We start from the raw sequence: 20,155 nt of genomic DNA on the forward strand, positions 1-20,155 counted from the left end.
AAGCTCAAGGAGTTGGCAACAACTTGTATATCTGCTAGAAGCCACCATTTACATTTCAGTCAGCAAGAAAAAGTACTAGGCATGAAAGGGAAAAACTTTCAGCCCCTCCTCTCACTAGAGACATTTCTGATCCTTGTGTAACCTATAGAAGTATAGACAAAAGAGGATCACTATAACAGGTCAAAAGTCGTAGAAGCTGTGTCTCTGCGGTATCGGCAACGGCGACTCGCAGTGGACCCTGGAGTCGAGGGTGGAGTAGCCCTTCCTGATCCTGCTCCCGTTGTCGGCGTCGGCCTCGACCACGAAGACGCTGCAGACGGGCCGGTGGTCGGAGAACCGGTGCTCCCCCCTGATGTACTGCAGCTGCTCTATCCCCTTGCCGTGCCACAGTATCCGGTCGCACCTGCATCGACATGACATGGAGATGGGGGTAACCTTACGTCAGAGTTTGGCAATGACCTGAAAATTTCATGGTTCAGATCCATCGACAGTTCTTTTTCTGCTAGTAACTACCATGAGGGTGTTCTCCTTTTCCTCTTGGACTTGGTGGTCTCGCCGGCGTAGGTGTCGGAGTTGAGCTTGTACTTGTACGTCGGCGCGAAGTAGATCTTGCCCTCCTTCCACCCCTTGAACACCCTCCCTGCTTGCCTCTCGATCATCAGCTGTCCATGGATAAATAGGTTTCTTGTCAGCCGGCAGAATCTGCTTGGTTTTTGGCTGCTGCCACTGTAGCATATCTGAAAAATCTGAAATGCAGTTCACCATTTTGGTACCTGATCGTTCTCCAGCAGGGTGTCCCAGTCGTTCTGCTCCAGCAGCACCCTGGTCTCGTCGTAGCTCAGCGCCACCCGGTAGTTCAGGTCCCCGAGCCATATGATCCGGCTGGATTTTTACAGATGAAATCAACATCAGCGAGCACAAACAGAGCCTATGATTTTATTTCATTTTGCTGTGGGTGGGTGATGGGATTGGCTTACTCGTGGTCGATGATCTTCTCGGGGATGCGCTGGCCGGGGACCTTGCAGATGCGGGGGAACTGGGTGCTCTTGAGGATCTCGGCGACGTCGGAGTTGCGGCGGACCTCGTCGCCGTCCTTCTCGCCGGAGGCCAGGTGGCTGCACACGAAGCACACGCTGGTCTGGTGCACCGTCATGCTCATGGCGATGCAGCCCTTGTTGCCGAGGCGGCCCATGATGCCGCGCCCCACCGAGTCCACCCGGAGGTGGCCGATGTTCTGCACCAGCTCCCGCCGCACCCACACCGACAGGAAGATGCCCACCATCTGCTTGCTGGCGATGAGGCAGTAGCTCATGCCGCCGCCGCCGATGCCGCCGGCCTCGGGTGCCGCGGGCGTCGTCATCGCCGACGAGGAGGAAGAGGAGCAGGAGGGGTCCGGGTCGTCGGCGGCGGACGGGGAGGCCTCGACGCGGTAGATGAAGTCCCGCATCTCCCTGGCGCGGCGGTGCATGGTGGAGGGGTCGGCCATGCAGGTGCAGGTCTTGACGAGCGCGCTGTTGACGCGGTAGCTCTTGCTGAGCGCCTTGAGGGTCGGCTTGGAGAAGAAGAGCGTGCCGCTGCTGGAGGACCTGGGGATGGACGGGCGGGCCCGGGAGGAGGAGGAGGAGGCGACGGACTCCGTCGGCGACAGCTCGTCGCCGGAGGACGGCTGGTCCTGCTGCGCCTGCTGCTGCTGGGGCTTGTTGAGCGCCTGGTAGATGAGCGCCAGCCACTTGGCCGCCGGCTCGTTGTCCTCCACCACCAGCACGTTGCCCGCGTTCAGCGGCACGATCTCCTGGAACCTGCATGCGCATATAGATCATAATTCATATGAAAAAATGTGCAGCATCGATCATAATTTCATTGAAAAATTGCAGGGAGATCCTGTACGTACGTACCCTAGGACGTATATGTCGGGTAGCCCTTCTATCTGGAGAAAATCCTCTAGGTTGAGGCTGCTGTTAGGGGGCCTCCCGCCCACGTTCCACGTGCCCACGAACACCCTGCAACACAATGCCATCATCTTGACAAGATCAGCCGCTTCTTTCAGACCAAAAGTTCAGACGAAAAAAAAATATCATGTTTCTCTTATTTTTTACCTGTACTCCCGCGTGTCGACGTTTCTGTTGGGCGAGTCGAGGCAGCTCAGGGTCAGGCTCTCGATCCGCTTCGCGCAATGCCGATCTGTGACATGACACCAAAGGAAAAAAGAAACGCAATGTGATCCATGGATCACCACGAGCATACGCACATTTCTCCCGAAGGCGACGAGAGCTCACCTGAGACGCTCTTGCGGACGGCGGGGGACGCGTCCACGAACTCCGCCGCCGCCGCGGCGTCCGCCCTCTCCCTCTCGCCGTATTTCTCTTCCAAATCTGCCATGGCAAGGAGACCGCGCAACCGTCAGAAACAGAGGAGGCCGACCGGCGATCCTCCGGCGCTGAAAAAAGACGACGGCGACGCACCGAAGAGGAAGTCCCGGTCTCGGCGGGAGGGCGGGCGCTTGTCGGAGCTGCCGGCGCCGCTGCGGCCCTTCTTGCGGAAGATGTTGGACATGAAGGACTTCTTCTTCTTGCCATTCTTGGCGAGCTCGTCGGCGGAGGCGGGCTTGGGGATGTCGCGGGGGACGGCATTGCTGCTGAGGCTGTGGTGGTGGTGGTGGGTTGACATTCAGCCGCTGGCGGTCGCGGTCGCGGTAAAAAGGAGGGGACGGCGTGATGCATGGACCCTCGTCCGGGACGGGCGCCTCGCCTGTCTCTCTTCTGTCGTAAAACGGCAGCTCCTTGTTTTTCTCCCCCTCCCCACGGAGCCCGGCAGGGCAGGCAACAAGGCGAGAGCGAAATGTGGAGTGGTGGGCGCAGGAGGCAAAGTGGGGGCGAAAATGGGTGGCGGGGAGGGAATCGTGTAGCCCGGGGCTTCAAAAATGAATGAACGGGCGCCTGGTGTTTTTTTTTTCTTTTTTTGTTGCGAAAATGATCCGAATATATTATTAAAGTTAAGGGGAAGTATAGCTGGCTGTCAACACACACCCTTCTCCCCCCGTCCATCCGTCCGTCTCTAAGGCGACTCAGGGGAACCCTAACTTCCCCCGCCGCCGCCCCCCTCCAACCTCCCTTCCCCCTCACCGCCGCCGAGGGCCACTGTCGGGCAAAGCCCGGGCAGTGCTGGCTGCGACTGGGCCTCTCCCTGGCGTGTCCCTTTCTCTCCCTCGGCGGCGGCTTGGCGGCGTGGTGCGGCGGAGCTCCGATGCTAGCTCGGTCCTCTGGCGAGGGTGGAGGGCAGGGCACCGTCCAGTGGTGCTACCTCCGCGGCGGCTGTGGCCTGGGCCCTTGACCCCGATCCCGATCTGGATCTGGTGGTGCTCGTGTCTGGACCATGGCTGCTTGTGAGGCGTGGTGTTCGTCGGGTCTTAGAGCCCGGAAGACAAATTCGAAGAAGTAGCGCCGCCATCGGCCCGAGCACCGCACCTCCGAGGATAGAAAGCCCCAACCTAAACTACTAACCGGAGCGGAGACACCGGGATTCTCCTCCCTACCACCGGCTGCCGAAAACGGCAAGCAGGGGGAAGGCGAATCCACGGGCTCGCCGTCTGAAGTTTGGATAGAAGAATTTGTCCTAGCCGCCTAGGGTTAGGGAAGGAAAACGAGAAGAAGTCGATTTGCTCTGGGAGGGAGCCTACGATGCTAGCTATGGATGCGCACCCCCTTTGGTTTCTTCTGGGCCTCTTGCTGTTTTTTTGTATGTGATTTTTTGGAGAGGCTACATCAGTCGACTAAATTCCTCAGTTAGGGTTAGTCGATTTGTGGACCGTTGGATGAAGATCCTGTGGCGCTTGGACCTTCTTCTTCCTCCCCTCCCAGACCGCCCAATGTGCCGCCGGCCTAACCGCCGACCACTGCCTCTCGCGACCGCCTCACCACCCCGCCTTCCTCGGAACCGCCCCCCACCGCCGGTCTATCCGCCGCCCCCGGCCATCCCTCTAGCCCCGTCCGCGATTGGAATTTTTCTCCGACGAAGTGCGCCACCACCCCCACCCCTAAACCCTAAGATAGATACTGGGATGATGACGGCGAGCTCCTTCTCTCCGGTGAGGTCCTCCCTTCTTCCTTCTCCTTCATTCAAAAATCGATTGACCCTGAAGTCGAAAGTCAGTCGATTGATATGTAGCTAAATTGGCTTTTTTTACTTTTGATTTTTAGCAACTGAAGTGTGTCGTGATATGAGCACTGTGATGTTTAGGCATCAAATCGGACTCCCTAGGATGCTCCTGGAATGTGTCTGGGTACTGCTGGGTTAAGTACAGTATGATGTGTGTTTGAATGTCACGAAGAGATACCCGCAAAAAAAAAAATGTCACGAAGAGATGCATGCCATGCCGTGCTAGGGGGGAGTGGGGCGGTAAATAAAATATGAATGAACAGGTCAAAACAGCGGGCATTGGTAGATAAGATGTGCCAGCTCAAGTTTCTGGTCACATGTGGACGGTGCATATTTTCCATCTAGTGCCAACGTTGACCTCAGCTCAGATCCACAGGTTTTCTATCACCCACACTTTTCCAACTTCAGACGCCATACTATACGCTGGTTGATTTCCGCGCCTCTGAATCGAGGCAAACAGTTTTCTAATCTTTCTCTGGATCAAGGCTAACAGTTTTTTAATCTTTCGTCTTCATGTTTGTTTTCTGTAACCCGGCCGGTCTGCTGCTGAAGCTGGGCCAAAAGACAAAGACAGGCCGGTGCCTGCAACTAAAACAGGGGTGATCTGGGCTGGGCGCTTGTGTTGCTTATATGGGCTGGAGAATAGGAGCCCAAATGGTGGATTAAACCCTATTGTTCCGATCACACGGTATCATTTCTGACAGTACCCAACAACACAAAAACATTCAATTCCAAGTTGTCGTAAAGTCGCATCTATAGAATGCGGGGAACAAAAGGAGTGGAACACACTGCTGACCAGAATTTTATCCCCATTTAATCTTTCAGGCCGCAGCCTATACTTTCCCTACATTTTCCTGTTACAAGCTGCAATGGCTTCAAAAGAAGCAGAGGAGAAGATACAAACTGCAGCAAACTCCTTACATCTCAAGGTTACTAGTGCTCAATAGTATGTGAAGTTAACCCACTTCTTTGGTGGGAGAAATGCATGTTCGACGAGTGAGGGTGCCTCGAGTCGACCACCGCTGCAAAATAAAGCCTGCATACCCATTCAAGATAAAGGATCGATATTAGAGCAGTATCTTCGGAATAATGCATTTTTTAGTGCTATACTTGTGAAAATAGCAAATGTTTGCTTACAGTGGTTACCGTCTTACTGATCCATGCCGTCAAGCTTCTGTCTATACTTGGCCAAACTCTGCAGTCAAAATTTGATTTCTTCAGATTCAAATTATGGAACATTTAAAAAGCTAGCATGTTCATCTATACAAACTAAATAACAAATACTGGTGAATTTCAAGTATTGATCTGCACACATAAGAAAAATGATGAATCCCACTTCACCTCAAAAACTACGCTTGCTGTTTTATAGTTTTGCTTGGAGTAAAAGAAAAGATGCCGTTAGTTGCTTTAGCTTCTGATTATAGTTGTGCATATAGTAGTAAGCTTTAAATGTCAGATGATGGTCAAGATATGTTACTGAACATGAAATCAGCATTTTGTTGCACCCAATTCATTGCAGTTAGAAAATAGAGAAGACTCTTACCTTTGTATAAGCATAGACGCCTGCCTCAGAAGGTCCTGCGGGACTACCCCGCCTGATAAATTTCCCTTCCTTAAATATATACAGCATAGGAATGCCGGTCGACAACTCAAGGCTTATTACCTAAGGAAGACGTCTTAATGCATTAGTATCTACAGTATCTCACTAAAACATGGCTGATTGGAAAGCGTAAATAAACTAGATACAAAGTAATATCACCTCTTGAGAAGTCAACTTGTCCAGATGCATTATAATTGAACGGAGTGAATTCCCATGGGCAGCAATCATAACATGCTTTCCAGACACAAGCTGAGGTATAATCTGCAGGTCAAAATATATGATGGTTGCAATCCTCTAAAATATGTTACAAACTGGGAACGGCAAATCAAAGCTGAATGCAGACTGCTGATTTTATATCACGTTAGGTGATAACAGATGACAGAAAAGCAGAAACTGATATGTATTCAAAGCCAAGAGACAAGCTAAACCATCTCCAACCAAAGATCCAACTAAATTAACAGCACTGAAACATATCCTTACTTGCTCTTTGAAATAAGAAACTGCTCTCTCTGCACACATCTCTAGGCTCTCTCCATTTGGGGGAGGAATGTCATAACTACGACGCCATTCATGAACTTGCTCTTTGCCAAACAGATCAGCCGTTTCTTGCTTGTTAAGACCTTGCAGTTCACCATACCTTTGAGACACAGCATTAGTTTATATCTTATATGCAGAATTAGAAATCTAATTATGAAACAACCATTATAAGATATTAGCGAACCCTTACATTCGTTCATTCAACTGCCAAGCTGTTATTACAGGAATGGACTGCTTCTTTGTCTCCTCGCTGTATACCTGACTCCACTGGTGTGCCCGTTCGCTCTCCTTGTGCACAATAATTGGAACCTGGTATTATTATCACAGACATGAAGACCTCTAAATATAATACTAATTGATTCAAAATATCCAGATACAGAATGCTTCCACTACAAATCAGATAGAGAAAAAAAGAAGGTAGAGAACCTTCTTACGACGATGCTGCATCATGGCAAGCATGGCGGTCATCTGAGCACGGATTAGTGATGAGGTGTATATAACATCAACTGGGATATTGCATATCCTTTTACCCGCCTCGATCGCCTCATTGACACCCTTGGGGGTCAGGGGCACATCGACGCAGCCAGTAAACAGATTTTTCTCGTTCCACAATGATTCCCCGTGCCGAATCAATATCAGTGCAGCCTCACCTAAAAGCACATGAAGAATTGATATTATAGCAGGCAAAACAGAGCGTACCGCTGCATAGCCAGAACTTAAGAAGATTACTTGATTTTTTGGGATTGCTGCCGCTTTCGGGGCTGGACGGTAGCTTAGCCGGCTCAATCACCGAAGATTGCGAATTCGACGCGCAGACCAAGCCCAGTTTCCGGCTGCCGGGGCAGCAGCTCGTTACTGAAACAAAGCGCACACTGCCGGCCCTCCTGTCGGGGCCGAAGCTGGCGGAAGCGCACCGAGGTTTGACGGAGATGAGCGCCTGCTGAGACGTGCACGCGGCCATTCTGCTCCGCACCAGGACAACAGAACACCAAGGTTAGTAAGCCCTCACATGGTCGATTGAGCAATCAGTACACGCATCGAATCAAAATAAGCAAGCAAAAGAGATCAAGGAAGAGCAACAGGGAGCGAAATCGCGCTCCATTGCGTTCCGAGCTGCGAGCCGCGCCGCGAATCGCATCCACGCGGAAGGGGGGAAGGTAGCGGGGGGAGGGGCGACACGGCACGTACATGGGCGGGGCGGGGCGGGGCGGGAGAAGAGCGCCTCGGCCTCGGGGAGCTCGAGCCGGGAGCGGAGGGCCGCGTTTTATAGGCGCGGACGTCCCGACGGGTCGGGGAAACCGAGCGCGGCTTCCTCGACGAGATCTGCGGCGGCGGCGGGTCGCGGTCGCGGAGATCGCCGGGGGGCTGGCGGCGACGAAACCAAGGAACGGACAAGACAACGGGATGGAAAGACTATTTTTGTTCGGGCCGTTCTCTTTTCGGGGCCGTTCTTGTGCAGGTGTGGTTGCGGCGCGGTTGGTTCGGCTGTGCGTGGGTCGGAGGCAGGTTTTATAAACGGCGACCGGGCTTGGTTGGTCCAAGCAGACGACCGTGACAGGGGTTGGTACCGGTCTTAGCAATTTTAGCCGCTTGTGAGCACACGCAAATGTGCGTAAATTCATGCGATTGCTTTTATAAACTTTTTTTGGGGAGGTGATTGCTCTTATAAACTTGCCAACACAACGTAGCTTACAGCATCTACAGCCGTCCCACAAACGCTCGCGGATGCACCTGCAGGCACTAACCGGACACCCCCTTAAATAATGTAATCCACATCCGGACACCTCTATTATCATATCTCAAATCCAACAAACTTTAAAAATTCAAAAAAAAATCCAACAAACTCATAGAAACTCGTACAACTACGTCGATGCACACACATCGTTCGGCTGCTCCATCACTACTAACTAAACATGCCATCAGACTACCCAAAATTGGCATGTCTCGTTATGGTGGAGTTCATCCACGGCTGCTCATGCCCTTCCCAGCGTTCTTGTCGTCCTTCTCGCGGAAGTACCGGTCGAAGACGTAGTACGGATCAGGTCGGATCTGCTCGTTGCCGGAGTTGTCCTCGCCGTCACTGTCCGCCTTCTCCTCCTTCGGTGGCAGTCCGGCCGTCGCACCGACGGCCCCATTCTGCTCTCGGGCGAGGGCACACGTGTTAATCCGTTGCCGTTTCTTCACAATGTAGACGCGGATGGCTTCCTCTTATGCGGCCGCTCGCGCCGCCGCCATTTCCGCCGCGATACGGACCTTGGCGGCCCTTATCCTTTCTTCCCACGGCGGCCCGCCCGGTCCCGATGGGACTCATAATCTGCCCGACCGGTGAGATTCCGGCTGCTAGGACCGCGAGGATCCAGCCCCAGAGGACCCAAGCGTCCGGTGAGGCGAAGCTATGGAGTCGCAGCGGACAGATCCATCCATCGGTCGATCGTTGTCCTCTCAGGAGCGGCGGAGTGCAATGCGGACGGCCATTGTCTTCTCCAACCCGCACGGGATGACACCCTGGTGGACGGATCCGGACTGGTCAGAGTCCGATTCGCTGCCTGCCATGGCGCAGAAGGCTGAAAACCGCCGGAGGTGAGCTCGGGTGGCAGAGGGGAGTGAAGTGAAGTGGCTAGAGTTTGCTTCGGAGAGCGGATGGGGACGAATATATGTGGGGTCGGGTGGGCCAGTATGGGCCGAGTCCGGCATGGCGGGCGTGCCCAGTCGCCCTCATATCTACCCCATATTTTGGCTGGATATAAAGGGCGCCGGTCAGTCCGGGCGTCTGAGGCTCATTTGAGACGTCCGTCTGAATAAAAAATCATGACCGATTAGTGATTGGGCGGCTCGTCCCAAGCATTTGAGAAGGGTTTGGGACACCCGGCTGTAAATGCTCTTAGATGTTTAGCTTCCTTGCAAGGTTCAAATTGTAGACTTGCCACATATGCTTATATTTTTTGTATTAATTTTAGGTTTCTCAGCTATGTTTCTTTATTGGGAGATGACGTTTTTATAGGCTACGTGATGCAAGTGATAACTTTGTCAATCTCAAGGTTTACCTGTTAAGTCTCGGAGGGTTGGATGCTTGTGCATTTATAAAGGTGAGTGTATATGCATGTGAGATGTTGTAATGTGTTTCTGAAGAGAATACTTTTATAAAAATATATTTATACATACCATATATTTATACATACCATACTATTGTCATTTGTTCTATTAATTTGTTGCTCGACTTTTAAAAAAATTACATAGTTTTACAAAAAGGAATATAGTGTTGTAATAATTTATTCAACTTGTAAAGAAAACATTGGTATTATTATAGTTTAATTAAAATGTGAAATAGTGTACCGATCGCAACGTTGGACCATCGATCCTTCGTATCGAAATCTCCAGGACTTTGATTAAACTATGTTGAAAAAACATGATCATCAAAAATTAGCTCTTAAAGGCAATTTTAAATAGAAACGGGATCCGTAGGCACACCGCCAAGACCCGGGGCGTGTTGGCTGGCCTTGCGCATAGCCAGCAGAGTGACGCCCTGTCCTCGAGTATTGTGCTGATGCCCGCATGATATTAACGTTTCTGAACGTCGCGGTTTCTTTCGTAATGAAAAGGAACCGGGGGAGCGATCCCTGTTTCTCTAGACATAATAAAGAGAGAGAAAAAGTAACGATGACGAGCTCGGCAGCACGGGGCATTTATGCTTTGACATCCTTGGTAAGCCAATGCTAGGAGGGGGCGATTTCTAAAAACGATCATGTAGCTGAAGAGCAGAAACTCCCTTCCAAAATAGCCATTTGCAAGCTCGACCGAACAGCCCTTGGCGCTTCCAAGAACCAATCCGGCTCCCCAGTTCTGACCTCCATCGGCAGTTAACCCAAGAGCCCAGTCACTCTAAACTTGATGACACAACCCCTGCCAATCATTAAGATACTACCACTGGCATGATGATCAGCGGGCGACGTAGCCGTCGACCGATCGACCGGGAGAATGACAGGCTAAACAAAGTTCTGAAACCTTATGGGAGACGGTTTCACTTCCTGGTCTCCTCGCCATTGCCAACAACCATAACTTGACCCTTTTTTTTCCATGTCAATGAAAACATTTTCTTGCTTAGCCGACGCAAAAAGGAAGTCGTCGGCCGTTTTCTTCTCGCCCGGCTCACCAACCCAGCTAGCGCTCGATCGGGCTGGTGGGCACCGTCCAAACAAACCCGGCCGGGTCACGCTTGATGCATTGATGGATTGGTGCTGGAATGCAACTCTCCGTCGCAGTTGAGGCATGCTTAACCAGTTCTTTTCATCTTTTGATGTCTGGTCCGGAGGATATGCTCTTCTTGTCTTAAAAAGAAAAGGATATTCTCTTGCCGGTGCATATTCCCTCACCAACGGTTTCACCTAAAGAGCATGTCCAACAGAACCCCCAAGCCACCTGTATGTCCCGGCGGATAGTTCGGATATGAAACTGCTCTATGCACGATTCATGGACGACATATCAATCCAGCGGCCAGCGGTTTATTTAATCATATGTACGTCCGGCCAGATTTGCCTATCGTCTGTGCATCGTCCGAAATTTGTCGTGTGTATAGCAGTTCTCGTTTGGATATTGTTGGGATGAAAAAACACCACCCAATCGATCTCTCCACTCAATTCTACGTATGTCTCTAGTGTCGAACACACCTCAAACTTAATTTATATGTGGGGGTGGATTTAAAGCCGTTTCGACCTACCCAAATCCTCACAAATGACCAAAGCAACTGCCCCACTCAATTGCGCCCGTCCTCCGTTTTATGTGTTCGCGTCGTCGCCCTTGCTGCATGCACGTTCGCACCGTCAACATCCTCCTTCGTCCTAGTCGTCGACATACACTCTAACGTTCGCCCGCTGCTATGGACAATGGGTCAACGAAGTCCATGGGGTCCCTATGCTGGGAATAAAGCAGAGACAATCATCTGAAAGGAGGGGCGTGCCCGATTTGTCCGCAAGAAGGTCGAGAAGGAAGTTGCGGTGAAGGACGTCCTCGACATGGGGTTCGTTGTGTTACTTTAGCGTCTCCCGCCATGCACGCGTCTGCACCTGGCTTTGCGCCCTCGGCGACGCTAGCGCCCTATGCTGCTCCGGCTTTGCAATGGTCGGACATCTCGAATGCCTTCATGTTGGAGACATGCGCCTCCCCGGACACGGTGTACGAGTCACCACAACTTTAGCGGGCGCGGACCAATTTTAAGATGGTAATTTCGTTGTGATGCATGTTTATGACTCATTGATGATGGATATGATAGATGACGGTCAAGATCCTCCGAATTATGAGATGAGTGATACAAATTTGCCTCTATTTGATGTTGGACAATCACTGGGCATTCAAGGAAAACTGAAGGGAAGGAGAAATGCATACACAACCCATGAAGATGCCTTGGGGTGTAAACATTCATTCCCCACAAGCATGGATCCTATATGTGAGACAATTGATCTTGAGAAAGAGAAAGTGAGGCTGGCAAGGGCCATGCAGGAGCCGAGGATCGTGTTAGCCAAAGCTAGGCTCGTGGATAACAAAATCAAGAAGTGATTAATCAACAAATAGAAGAATATCAAGGAGCAAACCAACGGTGTTTCATTCATTTGTGTAGCGCCCCGCTTATGTACATATTGTTAAATTTTATTTGTCGTGGATTATTTTGTCTTATGTTAAATTGTTAACGAATCATCTACGTGTATGACTTTGTATGGATTTGAGGTTTTCAGTGTGAGGGGCATGGTTGCTCAGATGGACAAACGGGGACAGACGGCTTCTGTCCCGAACATGTCTGGTTGAAGATGCTCTAGAAAAGAACAGCCGTCATAACTGCGCATCTAGTTCTCAGGTACGGCCAATTCTTGGAGGGATAAAAGCCTACTAAACTCCAGGCTACCGCACGTGCGATCAACGAGAATCCCTGACGCTGTAAGCGAAATAACAAGGACCCCTGACAAAAAAATGTGATCAACAAGAGGGTGCGACCGCTTCTGCGTGTCATAAACGTGAGCCGAGCTGTATCACCCCCTCACCAAGTCAAGCAAAGAGCGCGCAGAAGTTCGTCTCCGCTTGAGCAAAGACGGCTTCAGGAGAATCAGCAGCATATATAACACGACTCGACTTTACAGATGACAGAGTGACGCTTTACATGCTCCTCATATCATAATCAATAATGCTATTTGTACAGATTGCTTGCCCCCTACAGCGCCTTGCGCATCGGAAGCCGGAGAGCATCCGATTCCGCCACCTGAATGAATGAAGAACTAATAAATCTTTTTCTTCGTCTGCCCGCCTGTATAGTTCAGTATCCCGTGCGACGTCGTGCTTTGAAAAATGGCTGCCAGAGCAACGGAAACTGCAGGTGTAACCACTGACGAGCATGGAGAAAAAAGTTTATGAAGGGCTTGGATGCTACCTTGTACTGGACCTATGCTCAAGGCTTGTGTATTCGCTGCCGTCAGACGCTCACTTGTAGATGCCGACGAGGAGGATGTCGTATAGTATCGTGGAGTTCCCAGGAATGTTGCAGTCCCCTGTCAACGATTGATATAAGCTTTTCTGAATATGCATGCATGGGCTGAGTTTCTCAGGGGAGAAAACAAGCCAGGTCAAAATGGCACAGCCAATACGCGCAGTTGGCAGGCGGGGATCGATGCATCATATTCATACATTCCTCAACTGAAAACTAGGTTTTCGTTTTGGTACCTGAGAAGCAGCCTGCTGGTTCGGGTCCGTATGCCAAAATCGGAGGTATCATCAGCTTGCGCTTCCCACCTGTTAGCAGTTTCGAGACATCACAATTCAGGAAAAGGTGAGAGTTTGTTTGGAACGAAATGCCGATGCTTGTAATGTACAGATGGCTGCTGCAGTCTGACAGTACCAACAAGCATGGGCGTCACGCCGCCGCCGCCGCCGATCCCCTGTTGAAGCCCTCGGAGGATCTGCAAATGGAAGAAAATAGAAGGGTTTAAGCCCAGACGATCACACACTGCTAAGAGAAAACTCTGCCTGCCTGTCTGCAATAATGAACATTGCATTTGCATCTTTCAGTAGTGAGCGAATGCTGCCCACCTTGCCTGCGCCGATGCGCATCGTCAGTGGCCTCCCGCGCTTGTAGCTGCTGTCGAACACTGTCCCGTCGGGGAACCTCGCCGTGTAGTGTATCTGACAACCACCGAGACAAAACGACGGGTTAAAACTTGAAATCCATCCATCCATCTAGGTGAAGCCAGCAGAGAACACGGCGATCGGCGCAGCTTCAAGGGCACCCACATTGATGAGCTCGCCGCGCTTGGGCTGCACGCCGGTGCCGACTTCGACGTCGCAGTACCCGAGCCCGGACTTGGCGAAGTCCATGTCGCAGAGCTTGTCCCCGACCGTCGCGAAGTACTCGATGCGCGTCGCGCCGGCGTCCCCGGCCGGGCACAGCAGCGCCGCGGAGGCCAGGAGCCCCGCGCCCAGCGCGAGCACGCCCCTCCTGCCGCCGCTCGCCGGCGCAGCCGAAGACGTCGACGTCGACGGTGACGGTGACGCCGAGGAGTTGCAGGGCGCGACGGGGGCGAGGGCTCGGCCGCCGCCGGGTCGCGCGGCCGGAGGCGACGGGATTGGGCTGGAGGCCATGAGCGGCAGCGGGGAGATAGGAGGCGGCATGATGATTATCCCCAGACTGTGGCTGCAAGCCTCGCGCGGGCACGCCCGGGATGCTCGTTTTACGCGATGCTGGTTTGCCGCGGCGAGGCCCGGTGGGCTCTCGAAAATTCTTTTTCTTTTACCAGAACAGAGTTCTTTATATTCATTCAAAACATTTTGCGATACAGCGGAAAGTGCTCTTTGATCCCGAGCCCACATGCTCTTTGATAAACAGTAAAATTAAAAAATAGTAAAATATTTTGACCTTTTTGTGATAAACATCGATGAATCCTTTAAACTCATCCAAAATTTTGTGATGAAATAACATTCGTGGAAGTCTAGGCAACAAAAACCAAATTCGATGCTTCAAAATGCTTTTAACAATAGTTTTTTTTGAAACATTGATTTTGCTTATTGGCACAAACCTCCTTGGATGTCATTTCATCACAAAGTTTTGCATGCAGTTGAGACATCCATCGATATTTATCACAAAAAAATCATATACTTTGCCTTTTCTATAATTTTTATTTCACTATTCATCAGAGAGTATATGAGCTCAGGTTCAAAAGCTCCGTGTCATGAAACACATCAAATATCGAGTGAACTACCCTCTAAGGACATTTCCAACACTAACCCGCAAATTTGCTCCCGCATCCACCCACGGACAAAGGGGCCAGTCCGCGGATACGAATGCGGGAGCCGACTATCCAATGCTACTCAAATACAGTTCAAACCGCCTTTGAACTAACCGGACGAAATTCATGCAAACTGATCGAAATTCATCGCAGTTTGGATAGAAAATAGCACAAATCATCCATACATAGCATGCAAATAAGTATAGTACAACAATAGTTCGAATTCAGCGAGATTAACCGGATGTTGAACAAGTTTTTCATGAACGGATCATGTCGTCCCACATACTGCCCCTTCAGCATCATTCAACAGTGTATGTACCTAACTGGTCGTCCCTCTTTCCCGTGGTACATCATGGCAGCGTGTACGGGCTACACAGTGCGTAGAGCAACATTGAGTGAATGAATAATTCAATGGTCAAGTTGAGCAAGAAGAAGTAAAACTTACGATCTCCTCCGGTGCCCCGCGCAATGGCCATCTTGCCTCCAGCCAGTCGAGCAACCGTGTCACAAAACTTGGGGGTTGTTTGGTTTGTGACTAAGTTTGCCACACCTAAGGTTAGGCATGTTTGACCAACTTAGGTGAGTGTTTGGTTCCAGCCACATTTTAGGCAAGGCACACTTGGGCCCCACATGGCATACACATAAAAAGTGTGATAAGATCCCCTTAGGCTTGCCAACTTGTGGCTCTTATTTTGATGAACTAATCTTAGGCAAACTTGACAAAAATGTGTGGCAAAAGTGTGGCAATGCTAGGCCTAGAACCAAACAGCCCCTTGATGACGGTGATCTGGATGACGTACCATCGATTCGATAACGACCTCACATTGCGTTGTTGAATGATATCCATATCATAGGGCGCAATGTACTTTCACGCGTGAAACGAATCATGCACACACTGCCAGAAGAGCCTTCTTCTGTGCCTGCCTACTAAATCTACGGATGGGTAAATCACAAGCTAATGGATGGGTAAATCACAAGCTAATGTACTGAAATATTTATATCCCGTTGCAATACATGGGCATTGTCTATAAGTTAAAAAAAACAGTTGTGGGCTCCTTCTATCTCGGATGCAAGCTCATCTCACGGCTAAAACAATTTCAACCCCAAACAGCAGCTTCAGCAAAACCGCTATCACAGATCATACATCTAGAACCACAGATTTTTAGCGCGGAACAAAGATTGTAACAAAGCAACGAGCTAATATTGTGTAGAGAAAATATGAAGAAAGTAGTGACATCAACAAACACATTGGGCTGTTACATGCATCTAGCCAGCCCAAAACAAAAACACAAATGTTCAAATGTGCTGATCCGCCCCCACGGTATGCAAGTCATACAGTACATGCTCACCAGATGATTCCCATAGCATACAGAGTATTATTACGAAGTCCAGCATGGTACTAGGGCTAGCCAAAACCCGGCACGAGAAAAACCACATGAAATCCGCGGCACCACAAATGTGATGGGGCGTCTAAACAAGCTAGAAGTCAAATGGGGAGGTTTACCCATGTGTTACTTCTTCTGCTGCTTCTTCCCCGGCTTCAGCTTTATGACCTCGTCGATGTACAGTATGCCCTTCCCCTTGTACACTTCTGGAGGTTTACTGCATCGGACAGCTCCAGCGAAATGGTGCACTCTATGCTTGTCAATGCCAGTACAGCATATTATGTTGGGCTTGAAGCAGAAGACGCGGACGGCAGGTGGAGCGGTGAACTGCACCTCATGGCTGTAGCCCAGTTTCAGAAACAACTCGCGGCCTTCGCGCTCTGTCCTGGCTTTGAAGCCAACTCCAACAAGCTTCAGGAACCGAAAGAACTTGGCTTCCATTGCGAGATGAGAAGTCCGAACGAGGATGAAATATTTGTTTCCGGCTTGACCTTGACAAAACAAGGACAAAAGGTTCATCAGAAAATTGAGCACTAATGTAAAGAAACAGGAGTACCATCATGCTGCAAGTATTGAGAATTCGATGTATACACAGGACCATAGTTAAAATAGGTTGTTTTCAGAACATTGCAAGAAATTCGGTACAATATACACGAGTACATCCCGTAATTTCATGATTTCATCTCACAAAGATTGAAATGTATGCCTCAACAACTCTGACTGAAATAAATACAGAATGAAACAGCAACTCTGAACTCTGAAGCCCTACTCAGTTCCTCAACTATCAAAGATAGGAGCAATCACCAAATAGAGTTCATAACTGCCTAATTATATTATCTCTAAACAAAGGAGGATAGAAGGTTCATCAGAAAATTGAGCGGTTACGTAAAAAATAACAGTAGTATGATCATGCTGCAAGTACCGAGAATTTGATATATAAATACGAGGCCGTGCTTAAATCGATTATTTTCAGAACATCGCAAGAGATTTGATACAATATATAGGAGTCTATCTTGTAACCTCACCTCATAATGGATGAAATGTAATGATTCAACAACTCTCAATGAAATAACTAAAGAATGGGAACAGTAATTCTGAACTCTATCAGTTCATTCCATTATCTCATCTCACAGAGGATGAACCAATTCAACAACTCTTACTGAAATAACTATGAAGGAATGAAAGCAACAACTCTCAACTCTGAAGAACTACTTGACTCCTCAACTATCAGAGATGAGGGAAGGCACGAATCAGAGATTCAGAGTACACGATGGCATGATTATCTTATCTCAAAACAGGGAGTATATACCATTCCAGGTTAGATACCAAGTGGCAAGCTAAAATGCATTGATATGGATACGTAAATTCACCATTTTGGAAAAGCACCAATACGGGGATATGTTATATTTTTAATTCACAAAAAAAAATGTATAGAAGCTAGGAACAGAAGATTACCTTCTTGTTTGCTCTACTGGATGCCGAAGCAGGTCCAAGCCTCTGCAATTGACAGTGTTGATGCCCTGTTTCAATTCCAAGTTCCAAAGGGATAGAATTAGACTTTTAGTTACTGTAAAATGAATACGAAGCAGCAAATTGAATCATTCGTTAGCTGTACATCCATCATGGCATAACACGAAAGGTGGAACCTGAAGATCAATCAGCTAACATGCAAAAGGAGAAACAATCACTTCAAACGGTAATATTTTAGGTCTGGCTGTTAAAATCAACAACACAGTGTAACAGTACCACTATATTCCCAATCATAAACAAGAATTGGAACATCTACCATGCCAACAATACCACTAGTACTTATGTGTTCACCAATTTCCGCCAGTATAACCAAGACAAAAGCTCCTGCTCTCTCAAATTGCGGCTAAGCTTTGATTTCAGGTCAAGATAGTGCAGATAGAACAATTTAATCTTTTTCTTTTCATATATCGTCAGTCGTTGCATGTTTCAGTGCTAGCATGTTTAAACTAAAACATTTGCTCATCTGAAAGAAATTCGAACTAGAATTTGTACACATTTGCCCCTACAAGCATTATCACAAACACCTGTCAAGCAAAATCCTTTCACATGTAAACTTGAACACGCACTGGAAATAATTATGCAGCAAGTACTCATCAATAAATCATTATCATTATATCCTCAGTTTCTCGCAATATCAAATTTACAGAGAGTACTCATCTAATACAAAAAATCCGGGAAACAATGGAACAAACAGAGGATGCAAGAGGAAGGATGGAGGGGGGATGAGGGAAGAGGGGGGGAGGGGGGAAGGCTGGAGGAGGAAGGGCGAAGTATATGGTGGCTACCTGCCTATGGAATGGTCGACGGCGTAGATCCGGGCGGCGACGTTGCTGGGCGTGAGCGGCTGCTCCAGGGAGGTCGGAGGGAGACGCTGCTGGTAGGAGCCCGCTGTCCGCGCTCGGGAAGGACTCTGTTTTTTTTTTTTGAGCGGTGGCTAGGGCTCTGCTCGTTCGCTCGCTCGGGAACACAACGACTTGAGACAAAGAAAATGGACCGAATTCAAGGCCCAGTTTGCATTAGATCGTATTCACATCACATGTCTTTTTTTAATATGCGTTTTGAATTTGGGTATAAATTTTTATTCCAAGGTAGACATGTATTGTATTTGTATCCTCACGAAATCCCATAATTTTTGAAAGTCTATAAGTATGTTACGGAGATTGGGTGCACCGTATTAGGAGCCTCCCTCGCACATGTAGTAGAATAGACACCCCCCCCCTCGCGCGAGCACTGACGCAGCATATGGGATGGCCCATATTTGTATTGTTCATTATCCTTTCTGTTGGTTTTCGGTTAGTTGTTTTTTTCATTTCTTTATAGAACGCAGACATTTTTAAAATGTGAGTAACTTTTTTGAAATTTTAAAATTTATTAAAAAGTTAATTGTTTGTGGTTACATAAATATTTTACGAAATCTGTGAATATTTTTCAAACACGATATTTTTTTTTGAATTCACAAACATTTTCGGAATTTGTGAGCTTTAAAAAAAATTATGAGTAACTTTTGAATTCTTTGAAAAAAATTCAGTCAAATACATTTTCCAATTTCACAAACATTTTTGAATTTATGAAAAGATTCAATATTCATGAAAAAATAATGTTTCCTTTTAGTTACCTTTTTTTTCTATTTTCTACCTTAATAGAAAGTATTTTTAAATGTGGGGAACATATTTTGTGTGTGTGAACAATTCTATGATATTTTAAATTTGTGAATATTTTTTATTTGAAAATAGTTTTTGAAATTTGTGAATTTTTAAAAATCCGTGAAAAGTTTATAATTGGAACGTTGTTTGAATTTGTCATTTTTATATAATTACGAATATTTATGAATTCATAAAATGGTTTTGGAACGACACACATTCTGCCAAATCCACAACATTTTTTGAATTTATGTTTTTTCTCTTCAAATTCTTCAACAATTTTCAAACTTACGATTTTTTTTGGTTGATGGAAAAAAATCTAACACGTACATTTTTGCATTTACGTATATTTTTAAAAAATAATGATTTTTATGAATTCATGATCATTTTTCAAGTTCACGAACATTTTCTTATTGGAAGTATCTTAATAGAAAAAGGGTAAAATAAACAAATTCTGCTTAAAAAAGCCCCAAGAAAAACTAGGGAAACATTAGGGAGCACAATATGTGTGCTTGTTGCTGGGCCGTCCCATTACTAATGGTGCTGGGAGGAGAAGCGCGTTTTCTGAGTTTCCAGTGTGCAGGTCCCCGAATAGGAGCTTAGAGGTAGGGCAAGGCGAAGTCATTGTTCTCGTGATCCCTGTGGATGCCTTGAACAACGATAGAAGCATCAGGTTAATTATAATGCATCCATCTCCATACGAACTGGGACAGGCCCGTCAACAAGGGCGAGCGCCAGACCAACGATGGCACTGGAAGGGGTCACTGACTGGAGCTCCTATGTCTTGGTTCACGCGAAACATATGGGACTCTTGCGGGAGCTCCTATACGGTGACCCGCCCGCTGGGAAGCAGGGCAGCGAGAGCACCGACCGCTCCCACGCGCGACCTTAGGCTGGCCTGGGTGCGGGACGAGGCTCCCATGTTTGTTGTTTTTTCGCTTCTTTTTATTTTTGTTTCATTTCATTTTATTTTTCTTCTTTAAAAAGTTTGGGCTTTGAAAAAAAAATCCATAACATATTCACTAATGTAAAATAATGATCAATAAT

The 20,155-nt window shown here is 48.2% G+C and overlaps 3 protein-coding genes and 1 pseudogene across 7 annotated transcripts; all 4 read right to left on the reverse strand.

Moving 5' to 3' along the window:
* Positions 1-31: 31 nt before the first annotated feature.
* LOC147966029 (type I inositol polyphosphate 5-phosphatase 5-like) lies at positions 32-2,862 on the reverse strand. Its single transcript, XM_087528571.1, has 8 exons — positions 2,463-2,862; positions 2,277-2,372; positions 2,097-2,181; positions 1,896-2,000; positions 978-1,799; positions 774-882; positions 514-662; positions 32-403 (listed from the first exon to the last, which is right to left on the reverse strand). The coding sequence occupies exons 1-8, from the start codon at positions 2,665-2,667 to the stop codon at positions 181-183; spliced, it is 1,794 nt and encodes a 597-aa protein (XP_087384697.1). The 5' UTR covers positions 2,668-2,862; the 3' UTR covers positions 32-180.
* A 2,003-nt stretch (positions 2,863-4,865) lies between these two features.
* On the reverse strand, positions 4,866-7,781 carry LOC147966030 (2,3-bisphosphoglycerate-dependent phosphoglycerate mutase 1-like). 2 transcript variants are annotated; one of them, XM_087528574.1, is made up of 9 exons: positions 7,481-7,781; positions 7,022-7,254; positions 6,719-6,942; positions 6,483-6,601; positions 6,236-6,392; positions 5,915-6,016; positions 5,699-5,818; positions 5,302-5,350; positions 4,866-5,191 (listed from the first exon to the last, which is right to left on the reverse strand). In XM_087528574.1, the coding sequence occupies exons 2-8, from the start codon at positions 7,251-7,253 to the stop codon at positions 5,306-5,308; spliced, it is 999 nt and encodes a 332-aa protein (XP_087384700.1). In that variant the 5' UTR covers position 7,254; positions 7,481-7,781; the 3' UTR covers positions 4,866-5,191; positions 5,302-5,305. The 2 variants fall into 2 exon arrangements, with proteins under 2 accessions (XP_087384700.1, XP_087384699.1); XM_087528573.1 differs by having other exon boundaries at positions 5,293-5,350.
* Positions 7,782-12,373: 4,592 nt separating this feature from the next.
* Positions 12,374-13,994, reverse strand: PNSL4 (FK506-binding protein 16-2). 2 transcript variants are annotated; one of them, XM_087528576.1, is made up of 6 exons: positions 13,562-13,994; positions 13,361-13,453; positions 13,170-13,230; positions 12,995-13,063; positions 12,705-12,822; positions 12,374-12,536 (listed from the first exon to the last, which is right to left on the reverse strand). In XM_087528576.1, the coding sequence occupies exons 1-5, from the start codon at positions 13,937-13,939 to the stop codon at positions 12,755-12,757; spliced, it is 669 nt and encodes a 222-aa protein (XP_087384702.1). In that variant the 5' UTR covers positions 13,940-13,994; the 3' UTR covers positions 12,374-12,536; positions 12,705-12,754. The 2 variants fall into 2 exon arrangements, with proteins under 2 accessions (XP_087384702.1, XP_087384701.1); XM_087528575.1 differs by having other exon boundaries at positions 12,374-12,626; positions 13,562-13,993.
* A 1,738-nt stretch (positions 13,995-15,732) lies between these two features.
* LOC147966032 (large ribosomal subunit protein uL6m pseudogene) lies at positions 15,733-18,422 on the reverse strand (annotated as a pseudogene). Of its 2 annotated transcripts, none has more exons than XR_015608703.1 (3): positions 18,254-18,422; positions 17,394-17,458; positions 15,733-16,429 (listed from the first exon to the last, which is right to left on the reverse strand). The product of XR_015608703.1 is annotated as a large ribosomal subunit protein uL6m pseudogene, transcript variant X1 (transcript). The 2 variants fall into 2 exon arrangements; XR_015608704.1 differs by having other exon boundaries at positions 18,258-18,414.
* Between the last annotated feature and the right edge of the window lie 1,733 nt (positions 18,423-20,155).

The sequence above is a fragment of the Triticum urartu genome, chromosome 6A, assembly GCF_056163025.1.
Source record: "Triticum urartu cultivar PI428250 chromosome 6A, HENAU_Tu73, whole genome shotgun sequence".
Taxonomy (NCBI): Eukaryota; Viridiplantae; Streptophyta; class Magnoliopsida; order Poales; family Poaceae; genus Triticum; species Triticum urartu.

Bases quoted from the DNA above. Each gene is read 5' to 3' on its own strand.
- LOC147966030 (XM_087528574.1), bottom strand. From the start codon at position 7,253: ATGGCCGCGTGCACGTCTCAGCAGGCGCTCATCTCCGTCAAACCTCGG. The intron at 6,017-6,235 runs GTAAGGATATGT...TTTGACCTGCAG, and splicing joins TTTCTTATTTCAAAGAGCAA to ATTATACCTCAGCTTGTGTC. The intron at 5,819-5,914 runs GTGATATTACTT...CGTCTTCCTTAG, and splicing joins ACAAGTTGACTTCTCAAGAG to GTAATAAGCCTTGAGTTGTC.
- PNSL4 (XM_087528576.1), bottom strand. From the start codon at position 13,939: ATGCCGCCTCCTATCTCCCCGCTGCCGCTCATGGCCTCCAGCCCAATC. The intron at 13,454-13,561 runs GTGGGTGCCCTT...GGTGGTTGTCAG, and splicing joins AGCGCGGCGAGCTCATCAAT to ATACACTACACGGCGAGGTT. The intron at 13,064-13,169 runs GTACTGTCAGAC...AACTGCTAACAG, and splicing joins CGTGACGCCCATGCTTGTTG to GTGGGAAGCGCAAGCTGATG.
- LOC147966029 (XM_087528571.1), bottom strand. From the start codon at position 2,667: ATGTCAACCCACCACCACCACCACAGCCTCAGCAGCAATGCCGTCCCC. The intron at 883-977 runs GTAAGCCAATCC...GTAAAAATCCAG, and splicing joins GAGAAGATCATCGACCACGA to CCGGATCATATGGCTCGGGG. The intron at 663-773 runs GTACCAAAATGG...ATCCATGGACAG, and splicing joins CCCTGCTGGAGAACGATCAG to CTGATGATCGAGAGGCAAGC.